This window comes from Mirounga angustirostris, unplaced genomic scaffold (genome assembly GCF_029215605.1).
Source record: "Mirounga angustirostris isolate CCGP_5_RB_7025 unplaced genomic scaffold, mMirAng1.0.hap1 SCAF_10, whole genome shotgun sequence".
NCBI lineage: Eukaryota > Metazoa > Chordata > Mammalia > Carnivora > Phocidae > Mirounga > Mirounga angustirostris.
The window spans coordinates 107,937,840-107,960,551 of record NW_026991718.1 but is presented as its reverse complement, the minus strand read 5'-3'; the positions used below and the strand labels follow the sequence as shown (position 1 = coordinate 107,960,551).

At 48.5% G+C, this 22,712-nt stretch overlaps 1 protein-coding gene across 3 annotated transcripts in view; it reads right to left on the bottom strand.

Annotated features, from left to right (window-relative positions):
• Window positions 1–4,594: 4,594 nt before the first annotated feature.
• Window positions 4,595–22,712, bottom strand: part of RASSF2 (Ras association domain family member 2) — a 40,460-nt gene continuing 22,342 nt past the window's right edge. For all 3 annotated transcript variants that reach the window (XM_045870244.3, XM_054506547.2, XM_045870243.3), the window contains 10 exons: window positions 21,876–21,966; window positions 19,873–19,948; window positions 17,755–17,906; window positions 15,366–15,454; window positions 13,962–14,122; window positions 13,033–13,134; window positions 12,094–12,145; window positions 11,507–11,628; window positions 9,920–10,017; window positions 4,595–8,446 (listed from right to left, as the gene is read on the bottom strand). In XM_045870244.3, the coding sequence (XP_045726200.1) occupies window positions 8,377–8,446; window positions 9,920–10,017; window positions 11,507–11,628; window positions 12,094–12,145; window positions 13,033–13,134; window positions 13,962–14,122; window positions 15,366–15,454; window positions 17,755–17,906; window positions 19,873–19,948; window positions 21,876–21,934 (981 nt within the window). In that variant the 5' untranslated portion in view covers window positions 21,935–21,966 and the 3' untranslated portion in view covers window positions 4,595–8,376. The remainder of the gene's footprint in view (window positions 8,447–9,919; window positions 10,018–11,506; window positions 11,629–12,093; window positions 12,146–13,032; window positions 13,135–13,961; window positions 14,123–15,365; window positions 15,455–17,754; window positions 17,907–19,872; window positions 19,949–21,875; window positions 21,967–22,712) is intronic.

The window sequence follows — 22,712 nt, the reverse complement described above, 5'->3', positions numbered from 1 at the left end:
GAATGTCAGAAATGAAAGTACAACAGTCTGACAGCATATTCTGGATGACCTCAGGTTTCCAGAATTTATAATGGGGTTTTTTTCCTCCTTTTGAAAGCTGTTGCTCTTCTAATTCCTGAAAGAAGCATTGAGAGTACGATTAGGAAGTGGGTTTCGTGTCCAGGGTGACTGAGCCGAAACACAAGGAATTCCCCAGTTTCTCACAGAGATTCCATCCCTCCGGCTCCTACTGGTTTTCTCACAGGCCCTTGAACTATGGATGTGAGCCTTCCTTTCTGGCGTGTGTGTGTCTGGCTGTCTGTCTCTCCGTGCGTTGTTACATTAGTGTGCATGCATGCGATGTACATTACATGCACACACACAGGGATTGCATTTCAATTGCATGATGGGCCTCCTAGGACAACAAGGACTTAGAAATCTTGCACTTGGAGAAAACTGCCCCTAGCAGGGGGCTGAGAGCTTAGCTGGCTTTCATGTTCTGGCCACTGTTTGTGTTTTGTGTGTGTTTTTTGTACATGTATGTGCTTTTTTGGACCTACTAGCAGGAAATTTTAACCTAAAAGCCAGTGTAATAGAAACATAAAGAAAACATAATCCTACCCCTCCAAGGTAACTTTTTTCATTGGCTTTAAATAGAAGTCTGTCATCCTATTGAACATGCTATTTTATTCATTGTATATAATTATATCTTCCATGTTTCTACAAAAGCTTCATAATTTTACCTTTAATGGCTGAATAAGATTCATGTTTATGGTTTTATTTTATCTGCAGCATTATCACAGAAGGAAGGAAGAAAGGAAGAAAAGGTCCTACTTGGCTTTTTTTTTTTTTAATTGAGGTATATTACTTGGCTTTTTATTGGGATTATTTAGATCAATTTAGGGAGAGCTGCAGTCTTTCCAATCCATAAATGGGGTATACCTTTTCATTTTTAAATGTTATTTTCTAATCTCTTATTGCTGATACATAGAAAGAAAATAAACTTGTATATATTCACATCGTTTTGGCAACCTTGCAAAATTCATTTGGTACTTCTAAATAATTTCTAGATTATTATGACTATTTTAAATTCAGCTTTCCTTTGTTGGTTTCTTTTAATGGGTCATGGACGTTATGATTTGTTCTTTTCGCTTAGATAACTCAAGAGCTTTTGGGCAAACTACTCAAATGTATTTTTGTGGCTTGTGTTATAGACAATATTTGGCTAAGGAAATTTAACAATTTAAGTTGAACAATATGTCACATTTCTGTAAATATGTGCCTTACCTTCAGAATCCTCCCTTGGGATCATTTTGGACTCAAGGGTTTTCATAGCCCCAGACATTCAATATTTGCTATGCATGGAAGTTCTCGTCAGCAGTTTGTTCCCGAAATTATACCCCAGACATCTCTGAGACATAATTACTTTACACTAGCAAGACATACCCACACTGTCCTGCGCCTTCTGCCCCAGTCTTTGGCACCAGCTACCCCCCTGGGAGCCCAGATTTCTCTCCATGGAGGATATTGTAAGAGACCCAAAATCTGGGTGCTGCCCACCCCTTAGATGGCTCTGCAGCTGTGGGCAGAGTGACATTCAAGCACGAGTTAATGCTAATGTGTCCAGTTCAAAAACTCCTTTAGGAAAAAAGGATCTCACTGTAACACAAGAACGTTTAAATCAGTGTTACCAAAATATTGATATGAAAATATCCACATTGCGGCGCCCGGGTAGCTCAGTCGGTTAGGCGTCCCACTCTTGATTTCAGCTCAGGGCATGATCTCAGGGTCCTGAGATTGAACTGGCCCCCCCGCCAATCTGCGCTCAGCAGGGAGTCTGCTGGGGATTCACCCTCTTCCTCTGCCCCGCCCCTGCTCCCCCTGCACTCTCTCTTTAAAAATAAATAAATAAATCTTTAAAAATAAAGTATCCATATTATATTTTGCCTTTCACCAAAACATGTGTTTAGATTTCAGTTCTATCATAAAATTTAAATTTAAGATCCAACTTACTGTTTCATCTTGAAAATCTCACACTTTATAATTACGGTGAGCTGTTTTTCCAGCCAATGTGCAGAGTGACCATATTAATCAACCACACTGGGATATTTTGAGAGAAATAGGGGCTGCTTTTGATAATTACAATGGAATGACAGGTATAAACTGAAACTCTCCTGAGCAAACCAGAACTTACAGTCCCTACCAATGCGCCCATGGTTTTAAAGCTTCTAAATTTAACTGAAGTATATATTTAAATCATAAGTAATCATTTTTTTTTTAAGTAGGCTTCATGCCCGGCGTGGAGCCCAACGTGGGGCTCAAATTCACGACCCTGATATCAAGACCTGAGCTGAGATCAAGAGTTAGATGCTTAACCAACTGAGCCACCCAGCCGCCCCTTAAATCATAAGTAATCATTTTTATTTTGCATAGTTTTAAAATGAAAAGAGCAATGTCGATTTTACCCAAGTTCAATTTTCTAAGCAAAACCTATTCAAATGTATTCAAAACTTCACAGCTCAGTCTTGTGCTCACAGCAAACTCCATTCAGTACTAGCTTCATTACCTAAAATAGACAAAACCAGATTATTTCATAAAATCTGTTTCCATAAAGAAAGCCAAGAACTGCTGGCTCCTTGGGGAGAAGGTTATTAGTATTTGCTGGGTAATTTTCAGCACTCTAACTTCTGTAAGGCTTACTGCCTGATTTGGGGTGTTGGTGGGACCCCAGACAGACTGTTTGTCTTTTGTCTTTGTCACCTACATGCACCGTCTGAACAGTACGAAAACCTCACCGCCTTGGAAGTGTTTTTAACTGTCTGTTCATCTGTTGCACTCAGCTTAGTTAATTTAGCAACTAAAAAGCTACTGCTAGAAGTGAAAACTCTAAATATAAAAAATCAAAACAACACTTAAGGGGAGCATTGATTCATCCAAATCTTTTTCTCTCTTTTTTGATTTTTTTACAAGATTTTATGTATTTTAGAGAGAGAGAGAGAGAGAGCATGAATGGGGGGAGGGGCAGAGGGAGAGCGGGAGAGAGAATCCCAAGCAGACTCCCCGCTGAGCATGGAGCCCAGTGTGGGGCTCAACATGGGGGTTGTTGATCCCAGGACACTGAGATCATGACTGGACCTGAAATCAAGAGTTGGATGCTTAACCCACTGAGCCACCCAGGCATCCCTCTCTCTCTCTTTTAAAAGAAACATATAAGGGCGCCTGGGTGGCTCAGTCGGTTAAGCGTCTGCCTTCAGCTCAGGTCATGATCTCGGGATCCTGGGATCAAGCCCCATGTCGGGCTCCCTGCTCAGCGGGGGGCCTGCTTCTCCCTCTCCCTCTGCCCCTCCCCCCCCCGCTCATGCTCTCGCTGCCTCTCTCTGTCTCTCTTAAATGAATTAAAAAAAAAATTTTTTTTTTTAATTTTAAAAAAATAAAAGAAACATATAAGTATCATCCGGGGGCATTGATAACAATCTTACCTCAGTTGTTAGCTTTTTTAGAGGCCAAATTATGTTGGTCACTATTTATGCTCTTAGGAAGATAATTATCAATCACATATTCAAATGTTGTGAACCAACCATATAACCCCTCTGTGTTAGAGTTCTCCAGAAAAACGGAACCAACAGAACATGTATACATAGAGATTTATTTTAAGGAATTGGCTCATGCAATTGGGGAGTAGCAAGTCCAAAATCTGCAGGATGGGCTGGCAGTCTGGAGACCCAGGGAAGAAGGAGCCAGTGTTGCAGCTCAAGTCCAAAGGCAATCTGGAGGCAGAATTCTCTCTCCCTCAGGGGAGGTACTATTTTTGTTTTAAGGCTTTCAACTGATTGGATGAGGCCCACCCACATTATGGAAGGCAATCTGCTTTATTCAAAGTCTACTGATGTAAATGTTAATCTCATCTAAAAAAACACCTTCAGAACCGACTTCTAGACTAGTGTTTGGCCAAATATCTGGGCACCATGGCCTAGCCAAGTTGACACAGAATCAACCATCACATTGGCCCCACACCATAGGGTGGTACTTGGGCCCTCATCTGGGGTCTTACATTTGGCAACCCCCAGGGAGCTGTCTCCAACAGAGGCAAGCCCAGGTCTCCATACCCCTACAGGGTGGCTTGGCCATTTTAGAGATGGGGAAACCAAGTCCTAGCAAAAAGTTCCACGAATTGGCCCCAGGATCAAAACAGGCTTGGGGTAGAGTCAGGACAAAATCCAACCTCATCAAATGGTAGTTCCCAGCTCTTTCCACTGCAACTTTTGGCTCCAGCGGGACCTGAACTCGAGACTCCTAGGGGACGTTCTCATTTCACTTCCTATTTGGAATATTAAAGCCAAGCCTGAGCGCATTCAAACCATAAACTATTAGGGAAGAAAATCACCTTATTTCCTGGATGCGCCTTCGCATTCCCATCCCCGGCCCTCCCATGAGGCAGGGCTCCCCGCCCAGCGCACCACACACAGACCCATCCACAGAAGGACTTCTCTTTGAAAAGTGCTTTATTTCAACACGATCTAAGTTGGGTGCATTAAAACTTATCAAAATGTTACAGACATTTATGGCTCCCTCCTGAGGCCTTGTCAAATTATGTTATGATACCTAGATGTGTCCGTTTACAAGTTCAGAACCAAACATTGGACCAGGTCATGTACCATTGTTGAAGGCAAGTTATGATGAATGAAAGAATACTTCACAAAGCTAACACAAGTGGGGAAACCCTGAAGAAACACTAGCAGTAACACACCAGAAGTCATCAGCCTGGGAAGCAGGAAAGGCTCCAAGGGCAAACTGAGGCTTTCCCTTCCCAGCTTGTCCACATCTTGTGCTTGGTTCAAACACAGGGGGCACTGTAACCTCCCGTGGCAGGGTAAACGCTTTCAGTTCTGCCTGAAAGAAGGGGGTGCCACGTTCATCTGTATCTCTGCCTCTCTCTCGGAGATCATTTCTCATCTCACCTGACTCAAGCAAGACTTTGTGTCAAACAACTTAAGTAGCAACTCAAAAATGTGTACTGTGGTCTCAAGGATGCTGGCGACCTCTCCTGCTTGCTATCTCAGCCCCCACATCATGGTTTGGCCCCAAGACCCTGAAATTCCCTCGCTCATAGAAAATTTCTCTCTTGGCAATATGTCTATGACACCATATTCTCCATGCTATGGAGCTTGGCGGGTTTTTTTGGTGGTGGGGGAGGGAGAGAGCTTTTCTTAAGAGAGTTTCTTGCCCTACTGGGACCCATCGCTCCTCTTTGCTCCTGACACTCCGAAATAACCACCCAACCCTGCAGAAAAGAATTTGTGCCAAGATGTTTTGCATCAGAGAACAGATTTGTGTGTGTGTCATTTTATTTCAAAGTCTTATCTACAGTGGTGTTAAAATGCCTTTATCTGTCTGCAGGAGAGAGTATTGTTTTCTTTCTGGTAGGGAGGAGGGAAGGGTGCAAATATTTCTCCTTGAAATCTCAGACCAAAACCTCAGCTTTTGGGCCCGGCGTTTTTCTTGCAGGTGGATAGCTAATCTGAGCTCCTCCCTTACTCAACCTCACTTAGAATTCAAGTCCATCAGCCTGGAGCCCAGTGCACACATTCCTCACCAGCCCGCACAGGCAAGCCTGCTGTTTGTGCTTCTCAGTCCCTCCCCAAGATACCGCCCCCCCATTTAACTCATCACCGGCCCACTCATGTGATCACTGAAAATGTGACCTTGTGCTTAATTCCACCATCACCTGGGGGAACGGACCCCCTTCCCAGCCAGATGGACTCAGGCTTTTCCTTCATTTGATCACCTTGTAACACAAACCCCTAGAAAAAGAAAGCCAGATGTGGCTATCCTGCTTTTCACAAGTTAGGAAAAAAACCTATAAATTGGCCTTTTGTTCTTCACATGATTTCAGGTTCATTGCACGCAATTACATAAACCCACACAAATCAGTAGAGGAATTCAAAGCTGCAAAGCCATGTGATACCAGTGAGAAAATCCGGCTCCACACTTCGGAGAAGTGTCTCTGTTTCAGGCACTGCTATTTCAAAGGACCTTTCCAAAATTCCTGATCGGGCTATTAGGATGTGAGAAACGATCTCTAAACAGGGTGGGCCAAAATGGAAAAGTACGGTCCGTGGTAAGTGGAATGTATCCTGTAAGATGCGATTTCCCCTGACTTCTACCCTGACCTCCCCGCCCCGCAACAATCTTTAAGAAGCCAGGTCTACCTTAGTATCACTTTCTCAGAAAGGAAGCTGGCAAACCTAACGTTTTGCAACATTTCCATATTTAAACTATCGTAGTGCTAGTGCAAATCAAAGAGAACTTTTATAAACGAGAAATAGCTGTCCAACAAAAGTTAGTGGTTAGTAATTTGCTCTGTGGAAATTTTTCTGCCTAGCCCACCAAGGGGAATTGCTGGGGTCAACACAGGCTTTGAACATTCAAAATAAAAGTAGCTGGAAGAGAAGTTTCTTAAGTCATCTTCTCAAATGCAAAACTCAGGAAGTGTGTTTGCATTCACAAACCCGCTCTTTCCCATCTGTAACAAAGGAAGCCTCTCCCCCTGCCCCCGGCTTTTCTGTGCATTTTGCAGCGGCCCACCGAGGTGTATGATTGAGACTAAAGCCTCCGGATTTCCAGTCCATGCCCCATAGGGCTGGTGGCACTGTCCCCGAAGAGGAGGTCGCCTTGCTAAGAGACCCCCGGCAAAATGCCAGGTGGCAGCACGCCATCTTTGTGAAAGTCAACAATAAGACCACAGCTGTGAGCCCTCTAAAGAGGCCACGGAAGCCACAGAGGGGAACAGGAGGCAGGAGGGGGCAGGAGGGGGCAGGAACGGCTCCGCTGCAAACATCCATCTTCCTTGCGGACACCGGCCAGTGGCCCTCCTTCCACCAACTGCCCGGCTCCCCAAACCTTTCTTGGAGAGGAGGTGAAGAGATGGGCAGACCCTCCCTCAACAAGGCTGAGACACCTGCTGTTAGGAGCTCCAGGCCCTGCTTGGTTGATCTCCAGAGCCAGGCACCCTGCTCCAAGCATCCGTCCTTCTTCAAACTGTATCAGCCACACGGGTGCCCAGCTACCCAGCGGTCTTCCTGACAGAGCCACAGGGGACAGACTGTCCCATCCTTTCCCCCCATTGGGGTCTGTTCTAAAGATCACCCAGGTGGCTGCTCAGAGAAGCTGAAAGAGAAGCTCCACCCTCCCTATGCACCTTCACAGGGAAGCCTAAAGAGCTTCCCTGAGCCCCACACTCGGTCAGCAGAAGGGTCCTCCTCATACTTGGAGCCCAACTCCATGCATAAGGGAAGGGCAACTTGAAAGAATCCTGTGGTTGGAAAGGAGAAAGCCTTGACCTCAAACACGTGGCCTCAGCACCAAGTGCAGGAGAGGCCTTGATGATGGGAAATGGGCTGGCCTCCCAGGCATCTGTCACTTCTGCAAGGAGCTTCTACGGTTCTCTAAAGAGGGAAACTCTGGCCACCACCCCAGGACAAGGTCAGGCCCGGGCCACACTAGCCAGTCGGACATGTATAAACCCATGAGACCCTTCCTTCAACTCAAGGAGGCACCGAAGAGTTGGGGTTGGCTTCCATGGCATGGGGTTGGCATGCTGAGTGAAACATCAGGCTCCTCTCCTGTCTCCTAGACATGGCCATGGAGGTGAGGACAGAGGCAGAATCCACATAGATCATCACATACGTCCTTGTTATTTTAAACAATCAGAGTTTCCAGTGTAAAAACTTGTGGGCTTATTGCATCTACCCCACAGATGGTTTATCTTTCTCTTTCCATCCGACCTTCCCCAAGGGCATGGGGCTGCTAGTTTGTTAATTTCCAATGCCCGGTCCTTCTAGATGTACAGGGAGACTCTCCACCAATATATAAATACCCCAAATGGAGAGCTTGCGGAGTCCCCTTCCCTTCCAAACGTGTGGCTGCTCCCTGGCCCTTGAGGGAAGACATCAACTTCAACCCCTCAGACTGGCGACTCCCCTGACGTTCCTGCCCTCGAGCAGCGCACCTGCAAGCCCCATGGCGCTGGTGCTGGTGGCTTGGAATTCAGTTCCATGTGAATATCAGGTAGGCACGTGGATATGTACCATGTGAGCACACACGCTTCCATGTGCATGCATGTGCTCATGTGCGTGCACACACACACATTTTGGGTCCTCATAACAAAATTCAGAAGTCCTTGTGAGTAAAAGAAAGGAGTGGAGCATGGGGATCCAGGGATGGGGAGTTGTCTGCGGGCTTCTCCATTCTGCTCCGGGCAACAGATGGTGGCTCTCGGCGGGAACTGGAGAGGTCTGTATGTACACGTTTCCATGGAAGGAAGGTGCCCAGCTTCCTGTGCGTCTTCTCGTGTCAGCGGCAGCCCCTGTGGTGTCTGGATCCCCTCCCTCATGTGGCTCAGATTGTTGCTGGGGTCTCGGCCATCTCCTCCAGCCTCTGCCGGATCATTAGCCGGAGCACCGTGTACCTGAGGACAGGAAGAGCTACGATGGGCCGCAGAAAACAACATATGCCTCCTCTTGATCTTCCCCCACCGCCCGGGTCCCAGGGGCCACCTGTCGGTGCCTTTGTTTCTATCACTGGCCCAGCCGTCAGCCACCACTGGCCCAGCCTGTGTTCATTTCCACACCCGGAGGAGAGGAACTGAGCAGACCCAATCCAAACTAGACGATTTGACGACCGTTAGAAACTCTGGCCAAAGAAGGACCGGAGGGCGAAACAGACAGCACCACCAGGAAGGACTGCATGAACCGAGCGCTTACTGTGCCCAAGGCACCACGACACAGTAGCGCGGGATCCTCACCGGGGCTGGACCATCTGAAATTGCCGTTCTTTGACCATCGTGAGGAGCCTACAAAAACGGCAGCTTCATATGGTTCGAGCTAATAGCAGTCCCCGCATGTTGCAGAACAGACCAGAGCAACTCCCAAGCGTGGGGGTGCACGGCTTGACGAGGGCCGGTCTCCACCCCTTCCCCGAACTGAGCCAGCGCAGAAGCTGCAGTGCGAACCTCTGTGCGGGGCTCAGGGGGCCACTCCTGATGGCCAGGGCTTTGCACCGCCCGGCACAAGCTCTCTTTAAAGTTGGGCGCATTTCAAGTGTTCAGTAAATGTCAACTGCTTTCATACTAGCGATCATCATTGCCAAAGCAAATGGAGCATTGGTGCTATTCCCCAGGGGCAGAAATCAATCAATCGTTCGGCTGTATCCAAGCAAAGCAGTCCACTTTATAACTAAACACGGCAAAAAAAAAAAAAAAAAAAAAAAAAAATCATAAAATTCTCCCTAACGAAATAGGGTGAAATAGATGAAGGGGATTAGGAGGTACAAACTTCCAGTTATAAAATAAAAAGTCACAGGGATGAAAAGTGGAGCGTCGGGAATACAGTCAGTAAACTGTAATAACATTGGATGGTGACAGATGGGGACTACGCTTATCATGGTGAGCACTGAATAATGTATAGAATTGTTGGATCGCTATGCCAGACGCCTGAAACAAGTATAACACTGTATGTCAGCTACACTTCAATCATAAATTAAAAAAAAAAAAATCCTCGCCAGAGAGAGGCTTTACTGGACGTTTCAAGCCAACTGTAATTTCCAGAAGAGAAATGTTAAAGAAGGGAGAAGGGTAGGAGGAAAGGATTTCAGAGGTAGGTTGCTTAGACTACTTTCCACTGCGAAGACAGCCTTCCTGAAATCCCCGGAACATTTTGATGTCCCACATCAAAATGAGAAGCTGACATAGGAAACAAAGAGACCAACACACTTAAGCTTCGTGTCCCCATCCACATTTGTCACGGGAAGCCCCCGGAAGAAGGTCCACGGCACCCAGGCCCACACAGCCGCTCAGCATAGTCCCTGGGAGACACCCGAACAGAGAGCCGGCTCCCTGAGGCCCCGGGAGAAGCCCAACCAGCCGCCCTGGGGCCGCGCGTACTTGCGCATCAGCTTCTTCACTTCCCGATCTTCTTCCTCTTGGAGCTTCTGGATGAAGCTTTTTAGGACAGGCATCTCAAACTTTATGTACTGGGCCACCTGGAGAGGAAGAAGTCAGTCTGGGGTGCATGCACGCCCCCTTCCCAACCATATTCCAATTCCTTTTGGTGCCTCTCTCATGTAAGGCACGAAAGCACGGGGAAACCTATTTCTGCACTGATCCAGGATTTTGTTAAAAGCAATAGCCAAGCCTCGTTCTTCTCAAGGCCGCCATAGAGTTTGCGGTGAAGATCACTCCCTATCCGTGACACATATCTCAGAACTTCTCATCTCTTGTCCCATGTGTCCAGTGCACGACAAGGTGATTATCAAACGTGGAAAAGCACTCTCTCTGGATGCAGTGATGCAGAGAACACCTGAACCCACAATATTCAATAAACCTCTCTGTTCTCCCCTAAGCGGATTTAGGGAACCATGGCTCAGGATGATGCCTTGCATCTGGAGTCTCAAGCGGGCATCCAAATGAGAACTTGCTCCGGAGAGGCTGTGTGGGGTGAGGGTGGCCCCCAGGTGAACTGAAGTTTAACAGCTGTCCCCCCTCCTCCACAAGAATCCTCACCCTACTCAATCAACTCTTTTCCATGGGAAAAGCCTATTAATGTGGAGGCGCTATTATATTTATGACTTGCTTTGGTCAATGGAATGTGTGTGGACACACTATAAGGTACATTTGAGTGCAGGCTTCCGATGAGCTTACGAGGTTTGGCCTGGTGTCTTGCACTCCTGGGATCTGCCATGGGACGTGTACCCCAGGGAGCCACCACCCCTCATGCCTGGGTCTCTGAATGAGACATGCAATGCACACCTGCACTCAACCCCCAACCTGGAGCAGAGCTGCAACTACCAGCCTGCAGCGTCCTGAGCAAGAAAGTGCACGTTTGCTGTTGTAAGCAGCTAGGATTTGGAGATGTTTGTTACCGTAGCAAAAGCTGACTAACAGGTAAGATAAGGTAAAATCACTGCAAACAGCTTGAAGTTGCTAAGAGAGGTCTGCAGAAACTTCTCAGCCCATACAGTACCCTAGAAAGATTGAAGACATTTACTCTATGTAAACCATTTTGTGCCTGAGCATTCCCCCCAATAACTCCCCCCAGGGGATACCCTCTGCCTAGCCTCTGCGTTCATTCTCCCTGCCTCATGACCATTCCTGCTTCAAGAAAACCTGGTATTTAAAAAAAAAATTAAGAAAAACATTTAAAAAATTTTTTAATTTTTTTATTAAAAATGAAATAAAGTTTAAAAATAAAATAAATTTTAAAATAAAAAGTAAATTAATTAAAATAAATAAAAATAAAATAGTTAAATTTAAAATTTTTTTTAAATTTTTTAAATTAAAAAATAATAAAAAATAAGATTTTAATTTAATTTAATTTAATTTAAAAAAAAAGAAGAAAACCTGTTATTGAGGAATGGCAACAAAATGGGACATGGTCCTTAGCCAGAAAGTCAAGCTGTACCCCAGCTGCAGGTAACCCAACCAAATCTCTGCCCTCCTGAGGAGAGACCGCCCAACAGAAAGGGGACTCACGTCGTAGGTGACTTCCTCCACCTGGTCCTTCTCCATAAGAAACACTTTGGAGACTTGCTCACACGGTCCCTGGAGGATTCGGGCAACCAGAGGGTAATCGGTGTTCTTCAGCTTCTGTTTCTCTGGAACCACACCCAGCAAGGAACAGCCCTGAGTTTGGCCCTGAGGCCTTTCTCCCCATAAGTAGTGGCCAGCTCGGGGTTAGGGCACCTCAGAAGATGTGGCCAAGTAAGTCAGGAGACTGAACTGTGAATCAACAGTTCTGGTTCAAAGCAACCATTCCCTCCCCGCTCTCCCTGACAAAATGACCATCCTCCAAATTCTTTGGAAGATGCTATGTTGGAGGAATTGGTTTTATCTACCTCTCGAGAAAATCCGGTTGCCTTTTAAATAAGCAGTTAGGTTCTAGGCCACATACGGCATTTCCCAGTGGACTCAGCCAGTGACCCCACCAGCCTCGGAGGCAATCAACGTTTGGAAGTTTCCAAAGGCCAAACAACAAGCAAATGAGGCAGAGGTCTTGTTTTTACACGTGCCGTTTTGAGTGAAGTAAACATTTTCAAGTACACTGTGTTTTTCAGACTTACCACCGCTGGTATGGACCACATACAAAGCAAACTCCTCTGCGGAATTCTCGATCTGAATCAGAAACAAGAGATGCTTGAAGAAAGCACATATTTACATATCCCAACTCTGAGCCATTCCTTCCTGGACGCTGCAAAGCTCAATGGATGTTCGGCGCTTCTGAGGGGGAGTTCTTTCTCTCCAGCTCTCAGAGGGGATGAGGAGAGGGGGCAGGCAGGTAACTTTATCAGTAACAGTCCATAAGAAGGACTAACATTTCTTGCACCCTGACAAGCACCATGCCACACACTCTGCACATGTTAACTCATCTCATACTCCCGTCAGTCCCTTAATGGGGGGTCCTGTGAACCCTCATTTTACAGAAGACAAAGCAGAAGCACAGGGAGCTTAAGTCACTAGCTCGGCTCCTCCAATCAGCGGGTGATGGCTGGGGATTTGAACCCAGAGGCCACCAGCTGACACTGGCCCCAGTGAAAAATAGGGATCCCTGTCTCCAAAAGACTTCTTATAAAGGGATTGTGGGAAACCTACAGAGTAATGGAACTTTAAGGACTCGTGCACTAGAACTTACACGCGTATTGAAGTTCATTTTTCAGAGTAGGTTCCCCAAATGTGTTCCAAAGTCAGTCTGTGCCTGGGGTCTGAGGTCTGTGCCTGGGGCCCGGGGTCTGAGGGCCGGGGCTCCTCAGAATTCAGCGGCACCAAAATTGCCTGCCAGTTGCTGAGCGGGTTCCCTGGCCTTCGGGCTTCAGATTCAGCAGGTCTGATTCAGGGCTGGGGCCTGGGAAGCTGCTTTGCTAAAGCTCCCAGGGGATGCTGATGTCACAGGGTCGGAAGACCCCGAGCCCCGCGGCCCAGCGCGCCCCCCCCCCCCCCCCGCTTACTGCACACCCTCTACGGTCCCCCTTCCCACTCCGGGGCCAGCCCGCGTGGGAACTTGCCTTGAATTTGTTGAGCAGCAGCTTCAGGACCTGTGGGGTGGTCATGGTGCTGTTGATGCGGACGTTGGTGACCGAGCCATAGGCTGGCGTGAACACCGATGTCTGTCAATAGAGGGGTCCGGCTCACGGTGGCCGTGGGGACAAGAACTGGGCCCTAAAACCCAGGTGTCCCCCAGCCCCGTGACCTGGGGTAAAGGGCACAGTGACAAAGGGCACTCACCCCGTGCACTCTGAGAGCCCCCCCGCCCCCAGCAGCTTGGCAGACCGTGGCTTTGACGTCAACAAGGCAGCCCTGGGCTGTGCCTGACTCGGGAGCTCGTCTCCCACCCACGGTCCCCACGGGAGGCTGGTGGGGTCTGAGCTGGGCAAGTGGCAGGGTGGGGGAGGGGGTGGGCCCAGATAAGGAAGGCCCTCTCTCCAGGGAAAACGCGCACAAGGCCCCTTCCACTGTGACTTCAACGCAAGGTCTCGGACCCCTCTCCCGTGATGCACTTGCTTCTGGGGCTGGATTCGGGCCAGGCAGCGGGAGGGAAGGAGGGTCAGCTAGCGGTGGGGGGGGGGGGGTAGTGCACGGACGCCCCCTGATTTGCGTCCCGCAGCCCTGCTTCCGGGGGCAGCACCCAGCTCACAGGAAAGTGAGACCACGCAGCAGCCGGTGTAGGAAGAGGGTAACGTGTGGACTTCCCGGGGAGGGGGTTCGGCTCTGATGTTCGTGGTGTCATCTCACCCAGCCCTCTAGGCGGGGCTCCCGATCTGGGGCCCCTCATCCCTCCCAGAGCCGGCAGAGCCTGCAGGCCACCCAGGACCCAAAGACAGCACGGCAAATACTTGGCTTCCCACTTGTCTGTAGCCTGGAGGTGGCCGCCGCCCAAGAAGAGGCCTTATTCGCTCGGGAATAACCCCTGCCCCCTACCCCCCGTCCTCTCTACCTTGTGGTTGTAGAAATGGCCATTGATGGAGAAGCGGTGGCGTCTGATTCGCCTCTGGTCACTGGGTGTCCTCACGTTGCCACGGCGACGCACGCCAACATCACTGCGCGTGCGCATCAGCTGTGGCGTGTCTTCCTGCAGGGGCTTGAGGCCCCTGGAGTCTAAGAGGGGAGGGGGAGACGAGCTCTGTCTGCCTGGCCCGGGGATGTGGCGGTTTGCACACAGCACCCTCTTTGTGGCCAAGGCTACGGTACCCGCTGCCGCCTCCCCCGAAATACGTTTCATCAAAACAGTATTTCCTGCCGGGGGGAGAAACATATGGTATAATTTACTGAGAAGCAATACAGTGACAAGATTCCAGAGCAGAGGCTTGAGAGCCAGATTCCCAGGGCCAAACCCCAGCCCTACCATTGCTATGTTTCATTAACCCCTCCATGCCTCAGTTCCCTCATCTATAAAATGGGCATAATAATAGCACCCACATCACAGGATTGTTGTGAGGGTTTACTGAATTAATTCCTGCAAAGCCTTTAGAATAGTGCTTGGCACAGCGGAAGCATGACATAAGGACTTGCAAGATATTGCCTTCTGACAGTATCTATCAAAATTACAAATGCACATAGCCTCAGACCCAGAAATTCCACTTGAAAGAATCCTACAGGGCGCCTGGGTGGCTCAGTTGGTTAAGCGACTGCCTTCGGCTCAGGTCGTGATCCTGGAGTCCCGGGATCGAGTCCCGCATCGGGCTCCCTGCTCGGCGGGGAGTCTGCTTCTCCCTCTGACCCTCTTCCCTCTCGTGCTCTCTGTCTCTCATTCTCCCTCTCTCAAATAAATAAATAAAATCTTAAAAAAAAAAAAAAAAAGAAAGAAAGAATCCTACAGACACTGACAAATGTGTGAAATGACACGTGTCCAGGGCCACTAACTGCTGTTTGTCACAGCAAAAGGACTGGAATGACTTCAATGTCCATCAGTGAGGAGTGATTCAGCTATCATTTCTCCACACAATGGAATGCAGCAGAGCTGGGTAAGAATGCCGAAGTTCTTTCTGGATTTGTGTGGGACAGTCCTCAAAACAAACTAATGGAAACAGGGATATACAAAATGCTACCACTTATGTAAAAAGGGGAAGAAAAGAAATGACCTCCAACCATAAAGGTATGTTGCTGTGTATTTGCTTGTATCTGTCTAGAAGACCTCAGAAAGCATGCTTTCGAGTATTCTCTAGGGAGGGAACCACTATGGTGGGTAGATGAAATGGGGAACTCCTGATAGGCTCCTTTGAAAACTCTTCGAATCTTGAACCACATGAATTTTATTTATTCAATTTACAGCATCTAGATCACATCAGTCTTCACATAGGAGAGCCCAGAGCGGGACACTTCCCACCACACATGTATGTACCTGTGGGGCTCGGTGTCTGCTCACTCTCGGGCGGGGCATCCACTTCTGAGATCTGAATGCTGGGCATGGTGAGGGGCTTCAGGATGGTGCTGGGGAGACAGAACACAAAAGGGAGACTGGCTCAGCCCCTGCAGGGGGACCCTCCCTCTCCTGCAAGGGGAGCACCTGGCCTGTGCTAGGCTGGGGACAAGCACACCCCCGTGGGGGCGGCCCGTGTGGAGTGTCCCGTGAAGCTGGCCCCGCTCCAGGGCTGAGCACAGGGTGGGGAGGGGGTATTCTGGAGGAGAAGATGCCCTTTCCCAGCATCTGCAGCAACACAAGCACCCAATTCATCAAGCCCAGGATGGAGAACACCAAAGGACAAAATCTGGGCGTTGTGTGCACTGAGTTTCTGAGCATGTACAGGTTCGATAGCTCTAATAATGGACATCTGTTTCTCCAGATAAGATTCCAGTTCAGATCCTTTCCTGTTGGAGGAGTAACTCAGAAATTGCTTCTGGTATCTAAAGGAATGGAAGTAATAGGTCAGAGCAGCGTTGGAAGGACCACTGATGATAGCGTTCTTGGGGTTGCCGGACAGGATGCTCAGCCAAGCTGGACTCCACAAAATCAGTCTGAGCAGAGTCCTGGGTAACTGGCAAAAGACTCCCCTATAAGCCCCAAAGGATAATGACAGCAGCTCAGAGAGGCACACCCAAAATCAACAGGAGATTTGACCAGAAAGGAAAATCACACTTAACCAGTTAGGACCATCCCATAGTGAGAAGAGCGTGGGCTCCCTGGGACCCAGTAGAGATGGGACTTACAGTCCAGGGATGACAGTTTTAAGGGAAGACAATAGAAACTGAAAATCTGAAAGAACTTCCCACTGTGGTCTAACTCTGGACTTTTGACCCCAGACTCGAACTGGTCAGAGCTGCTCAGGAGTGGTGAGTGCCTGGTGCTCCCAGCGACCACGGCCCACTCCCTCACGGAAGCAGAAACTGGTCTCAGCCTACTTCTTACCCCAGTGGCCCAGGTGTTCACTTCATTCTAGCCAGCATCGGGGATAACCTTAATTACCGTTCCTGACAACCCTCTCAAGAGCCCTGGCAGGTTTCAAGAACCAACCAAGACCAGCTTGATGTTGCAGGGAATGGAGAAGAAACAAGCGAGCCGAGTGAAAGACCCTTTAGCAGGCTCAGCCAAAAATCACGCAGTCAGATGGCATTCTAAAAATTCTCTCACGTAGGGGACGGAATGGAGCAGAATCGGGCGTCGTTGGGATGCAGCTGTGGAAAGGGTTTGGCCCACAGGAAATCCAAGATGGCAAAAAAGGGCTGAAATCAAAGTAGAGCGGGAAACCAGCCAAGGAGATGAAGCCAGAGAACCTTGACCAGACATTCCAGCGTCTGATGGGATGGGCAAGGACTTCCCTCCTAAAATTCCCTGGGAAAGAAAGCAGATCAGCATTTGGCCACAGTGTAGGTGTCTCCCAACTTTCGAGAAAGATGGATTTGGCTGCAGAGTTTAACAGAATGTCCAGCGTGTCCAACAGAGAGGGCTTGGTTCTGGTTGAAAACAGAAAACACATCACTGTGGTTTTGGCTGAGAGGTCAGCACACGCTACCCACACTCTGGCCTTGCAGCACGAGCAAGTTTCGAGATGAACACAGCTAGTCAGTCACTTGATACCAAGAACCAAAGTCCCGGAAGGAAGTCCCAGCAGAGAGCGGGCATGTCTACATGCACTTGGCTACTCAGCTGGTAGCAGAGGGAGGGGACAAATAGGCATGGGCTTCGCAGACCTTCCAATGGGACCCCGGAGGAGGGAGCCTCCCAGACTGCTGACTGTCACGCGGTCACCCAGCTCCGGGTGTGGCCTGAAGGAAGCAGCCCCCTAGCTGACCTCGTGGGACTGGTTTGAACACAGCCTGATGTTCCTTTCCTTCTTCCAGGTTCCCCCAAGTCATGGAGAGCTTTGGAGAGAAGGTTCGAGCCCTTGGTGTCTCCAGAGCAGGGTCGTTCTATGAGGAGTGGTCCCCATGGGGAAGTGCTGGGGCACCAGGCGTCCCATCAGAAATCTGCAGGCTAGGCCCAGCTGGTCACGAGCGATACCCCTCAGAGACTCAGGAATTCTCCATGAGGGAGGACACACTGCAACCAGGCCTTGGCATTTCTCCCCTCTGACTCTCACCCAGTGATGTGACAGGCACGGTGGCCCCATCACACCAACATCTGCTCCTTCCTCCTCCTCCTAAGCCCAGAACAGGTGTGCAGTGCAGGTGGGGAGAATGGGAGCTGGAGTCAAGCCTTGCTGGAAGAAGGTGGCATTTGTCTGCTCAAGAGCACTTAAGAACAGAACCCCCAGACACTCCCGGTTGCCACAGTCCCATCTCTCCTCACTCACCCCTGAGCCCCCAAGTTACAGCCAGAGTGCCAGGAGGAAGAGGATGGTGGAGGGCGAATGCGCTCGTTGTCATCCTGCATCTGCAGACGGATGGGCCGGCGCAGCCCCCAGGAGATGTTCAGCAGCCCCTCCACGATGAACTCATCTTCCTCCTGCCCACAAAGCAATTGGCACGGTGAGCTGGACCAGAAAACCCCGCAGAAGCCAGCAACACGCTGGGGGACAGCGGACAGCGCCCTTGACGGGCCCTGGCTGGGCGCATCCAAGTTACACCTGCGCCCCCGCCTCGAGACACACCCCACCACAAGCTACGCCCTGAAGATGACCTCATAGGTCAACACAAAAGTTGCCTCAAAACTCAAGTACATGTGTGTAAATGATAAAAATGGGGTTTTTTTGTTTTTATACTTTAAAGAAAGAAGAAGACATCTCTTAGAGTAACTGAGACGGGCCTTACTAACAGAAGCCAGAACTAGATTCTTGAATTAGCTACTTTCCCCTCCCCTACCACGGGAAGTCTTTACCTATAATATATGTTTAGCAATCTGACCTGCTGGTTGAAGGAGATTTAAAGTAACATTTCCCCAAGTTTATTCTACCGAATACTAGCTCCTCTCACAGGTCAACTCCTCTCGCAGGTTACCTTAAAAAGGGTGTTGGGTGATCATGAGTTGGGAGATGATATGTTAATCAGACTTCTTACCAGCAGAACTTCCCAGAGCTTTTAATTAGCTAGGGTGCTACATTGAGGCTCTCCAAGAGGTGAATTAATCCTCCGATAATTCCAAATTTATACTCAAGGGTTGTTGACTGTTAACAAGTTAAACCTCAGACCCTTCTAAGGGCTTCCCGTGTGTTTTGTCTCAAAGAACTGAGTCTCATTTATTATGAGTCTCTATTTAATCATAGAGCACTCTGAGAATTTATTCTATAAGACGCACCACAGAAAAGCTGTCCAAGGACCAAAATCTTGTGAATGGCCCAGCCACTCACTAGAAGCTTTAAGGACAATGCCTAAAAGGGTCAGGCCTTCTTTCTCAAGTCTCAGAAAACCCCACAGCTGTCAGACCTGGGCCACGGCCATGTCTTCAGGATGAGCCACAGGGATGAAGAGGACACCCGTCCAATGAACAACTGACCCGGATCCCAGGATCATCGCCAGAGAGGAGGGGAGAACAAAAGAAGCAGGAGAGGAGTAGAACAACTTTCAGGCAGGCAGGTGGGGGTCTTGGGGGGGAAAGGCTTTATGTAAGAATAGGCTGTACAGAGGGCCTTCTAGCTACTGTCATATCGCATGATTTTAGGACAGGATTTAATGCAAAGTAGGACTTTTCCTACATGGACTGGTTTGAGGGACACAGAAAAAGCCACTGCATCTCACATACTCTCCCCAACCAGCCTGCCTTCGCAGCTGAAATTATACCATCTGGTATCTGTTTCTATGGATTGAATTGCCATGGCCTGATAACCTGAAAATGTGTTTAGAAGGGTATTACACATATCTTATCAGTCTAGAACACTTGAGTATAAATTACTCTACCTGGCTCCTACAAAACTCACCATCTACCTGATAACAGGCTTTACGGAAATGGATACGGGATGAGTAAGCTAAGATTCGGGCTGGGGGAAGCCGAATGGAGAGCAAAGCGCATCCCAACAAGGCACCCTAGGAAGACCACTGCAGTTGCGGGGAAGGGCCAAGCATTTCCAGGCAGAGCTGATGCGGCTTGCCCGGTTCCTGCAGCAATCAGATGTGGGCCCAGATGTGTAAACACAGAAGACTGGGGAAGTTTCCTGAATTGCCCGAGAAGAAGCAGCCTGCTTGAGCACCATGGGAAAGGGCCATTTCATGAACATCCCCCTTTAGAGGACCCCCTCTGAAGCAGATGCTAGCCCAGCCTCACATCCATTCCCAGGAATGCCTCTGGAACAGAAAAGCTCATCCTCTTTAGAACAAAATGAGCCTGGGGTCTCCTTCCAAAGAACTCCAGGGACTCCCGCTAACATCCTAAATGGGAGGCCACTCCCGGGGTGGGCAGGAGAGGCAGGGACCTTGAGACCCTGGAGACATGGAGAGAGACTGGGCTGGCCCACAGTCCTTCCCCGGGGACTCCTTACCTCTCGGTGTCGGAGCTGCAAATTCTGGCCTTCGTAGTACAAATTGTAGGTCTTCAGATGCAGGAGAAGTTCATTCCTTAGGGCAAAATACAAAAGGTGTGACAGTCTCAGCTGAAGCCACTTGTAATGCACCGGTTCCCTTTTTTCTCACCTCTAACCCGGCCTTCAGCCACCTAAGTCTGGGTGTCTGTCCACTGTCTTTTCTCCCTCACCTCTGCTATGAGTTAGAACAGGACAATCGCGACAGGCTTTCATGAGACTCAGAAACTTCTAGGCTTTTCAGAAAGTCAAAAGGGACAGGTCTGGACCCACTGACTTATGAGTGATAGACATGACTTTATGGTGTGTTTAAAAACTTACAAACTCCCATCCACAGTGGAGAGGACGAATAAAGGGAGCTGTGGTCATACAGTGGAATATTACGTAGCAACAAGAACATGAATGAGCCACACACAACATGGATGAATCTCACAGATATTATGTTGAGTAGAAGAAGCCTGACACCAAAAGCCACGTATTGTATGATTCCACTTATATAAAGTTCAAAATGGATGTTAGAATTCAGGATAGCAGTTCACCTTGGGGAGCAGGGACCACAAGGGGGCAGGAGGGGATTCTGGGCCCTAGCAATATTCTGTTCTACAAGCTTTTCTCTTTTTATTCTATTTTAAGTACTTTCAGTTTATTTAAAACAAATTTGGGGGGCGCCTGGCTGGCTCAGTGGGAGGGGCGTGTGACTCTTGATCTCAAGGGTCGTAAGTTCAAGCCCCATGTTGGGTGTAGAGATTACTTAAATAAATAAACTTAAAAAATTTTTTTTGACTTGCACAGGAGGGGCTTGAAGACATCGCCCTGTGCTTTTGCCTGTACTCAGGCAAGAGGCTGTGGAGTTTGGTCTCTCTGAATGCAGCCATTCAATGGAGCGATTTGGGGCCATACCAGAGGTCAAAGCTGCCTTGAAAGTCCAAGAAGCTCCTGACAAGTTAAACCTAGAAAAACCGGAGTCATTCTATGCAAGCCTAAATGAATTAGTGAAAAATGTGACTCCAAATAACCTAACACAAAAAGCTGCTGGGTACTTTCTTTTGAGCACAGAGATCTAAAATGACTGGCCAGTCGAGGTCCCTGGAGAAATCCCTCAATGAATCGATAAGAATGATCCATAGTTCACACAACTGCGTGTCTGTATGTGGCCAAATATGTGTAAAGGAATTAAAACAATCTGGTCCCAGATAAGTTAAGCATTTAGTTCAGATAGAGAGCATTCAGTATGAACAAAGCCCTGTGCTGGGTATAAAAATATATCCTCAAACGTATCATTTAAAAAAGTCCATTTTGGCTCACATTAGCAAAAAATCTGAGCTCAAGAGATTTTAGTGCATATAAAGCAATGAAACTGTCCTTTTCTGTTCAGGGGGCACCTGTGCCTATTCTGGTCAGAACCCCAGCAGCACAGGGACACCACCCAGCGGGTACTCCCTCAGGGGACACCACAGACAGCTCAGGGGGCAGCCACCATTAATTCCTCCTTCCAAGACACCATCTCTCTTGAACCCCCAAAGGTGCTGTGTCTTGAAGGTCCCCTTTACTTCGCTGTCTGTGGCCAGGCTCCGGGGCCATGTTTTTATCTAGAGCACCAACCTTGCTGTGCTCTCACTCGTTCACACTCAGCTGCTTCCCTTCTGCCCACACACAGGAGCCCCTGCCACCCATGGACAGAAGGGGTTTCCATCCACGTGGGACTGGCCACTGGGGACACAACACTAAAAGCCAAAAATCTTGGGGCGCCTGGGTGGCTCAGATGGTTGAGCGTCTGCCTTTGGCTCAGGTCATGATCCCAGGGTCCTGGGATCAAGTCCCACATCGGGCTCTCTGCTCCTTGGGAGCCTGCTTCTCCCTCTGCCTCTCTCTCTCTCTGTCTCTCATGAATAAATAAATAAAAATCTTTTAAAAAATTTAAAAATTAAAAAAAAAATAAAAATAATAAAAGCCAAAAATCTTACTTGGAGATGTATTTATCTTGTCCGCACGGGACTAGAGAGGTTTGGTGACTGTAGTCCATTCTTCTGTTCTCTTTTCATCAGAAGGGGAGACCTGTATTTGAAAAAAGACACAGGCCAAATCAAGTTGGGTCCTCAGGAACTCAGCAGAATTTGGGCCAGGGGAGGGGGCACATGGCTCTTTGTTCCCAACCCAGATCCACAGCGTGGGCCGCCCAACGCTGACCCAGGGCTAGTGAGATACCACACTGCTGACTGCCGCCTGTGCTTGTCACAGCCTCTGGGGAAAAAACACCCAAAGGATAGAGGACAACCCTTAGACAACCCCAGAACAAGTGCTCCAGTCACTAAGAATGTTGACACCCAAGGTGGTCCCAAGGGCGACCAACGCGTCTTCCCTGAAGAGATCTTCACAACACAGAAGAGATGGGTCCGACAGGAAAGACTCAAATTCCACTGAGGCACATTATAGATCAGCCAGCCACCTAAAAATGCCCAGAGCTGGGTGCAATAAATCACAGCATACACATCTACAATCGCCATTAAAATATGATAATGTTAAAGGCAATTAATTACCTGGGGAAATGACAACACGTTGTGAAAACACAGGTTACAAAACCATGAGTTCAATTTTGTTTAAAATATAAGTGAGCATCAAATATGCATATGTATACATTTCTATGAATGGATACATATATTCAGATACTCAGATATATATGCCAGGGTTTCTCAACCTCAGCACTATTGACATTTGGCTAAATCATTCTTTGTTGTGGGGGCTGTCCTCTGCATTGGAGGATATTTAACATCATCCCTGGCCTCTACCCACTGGATGCCAGC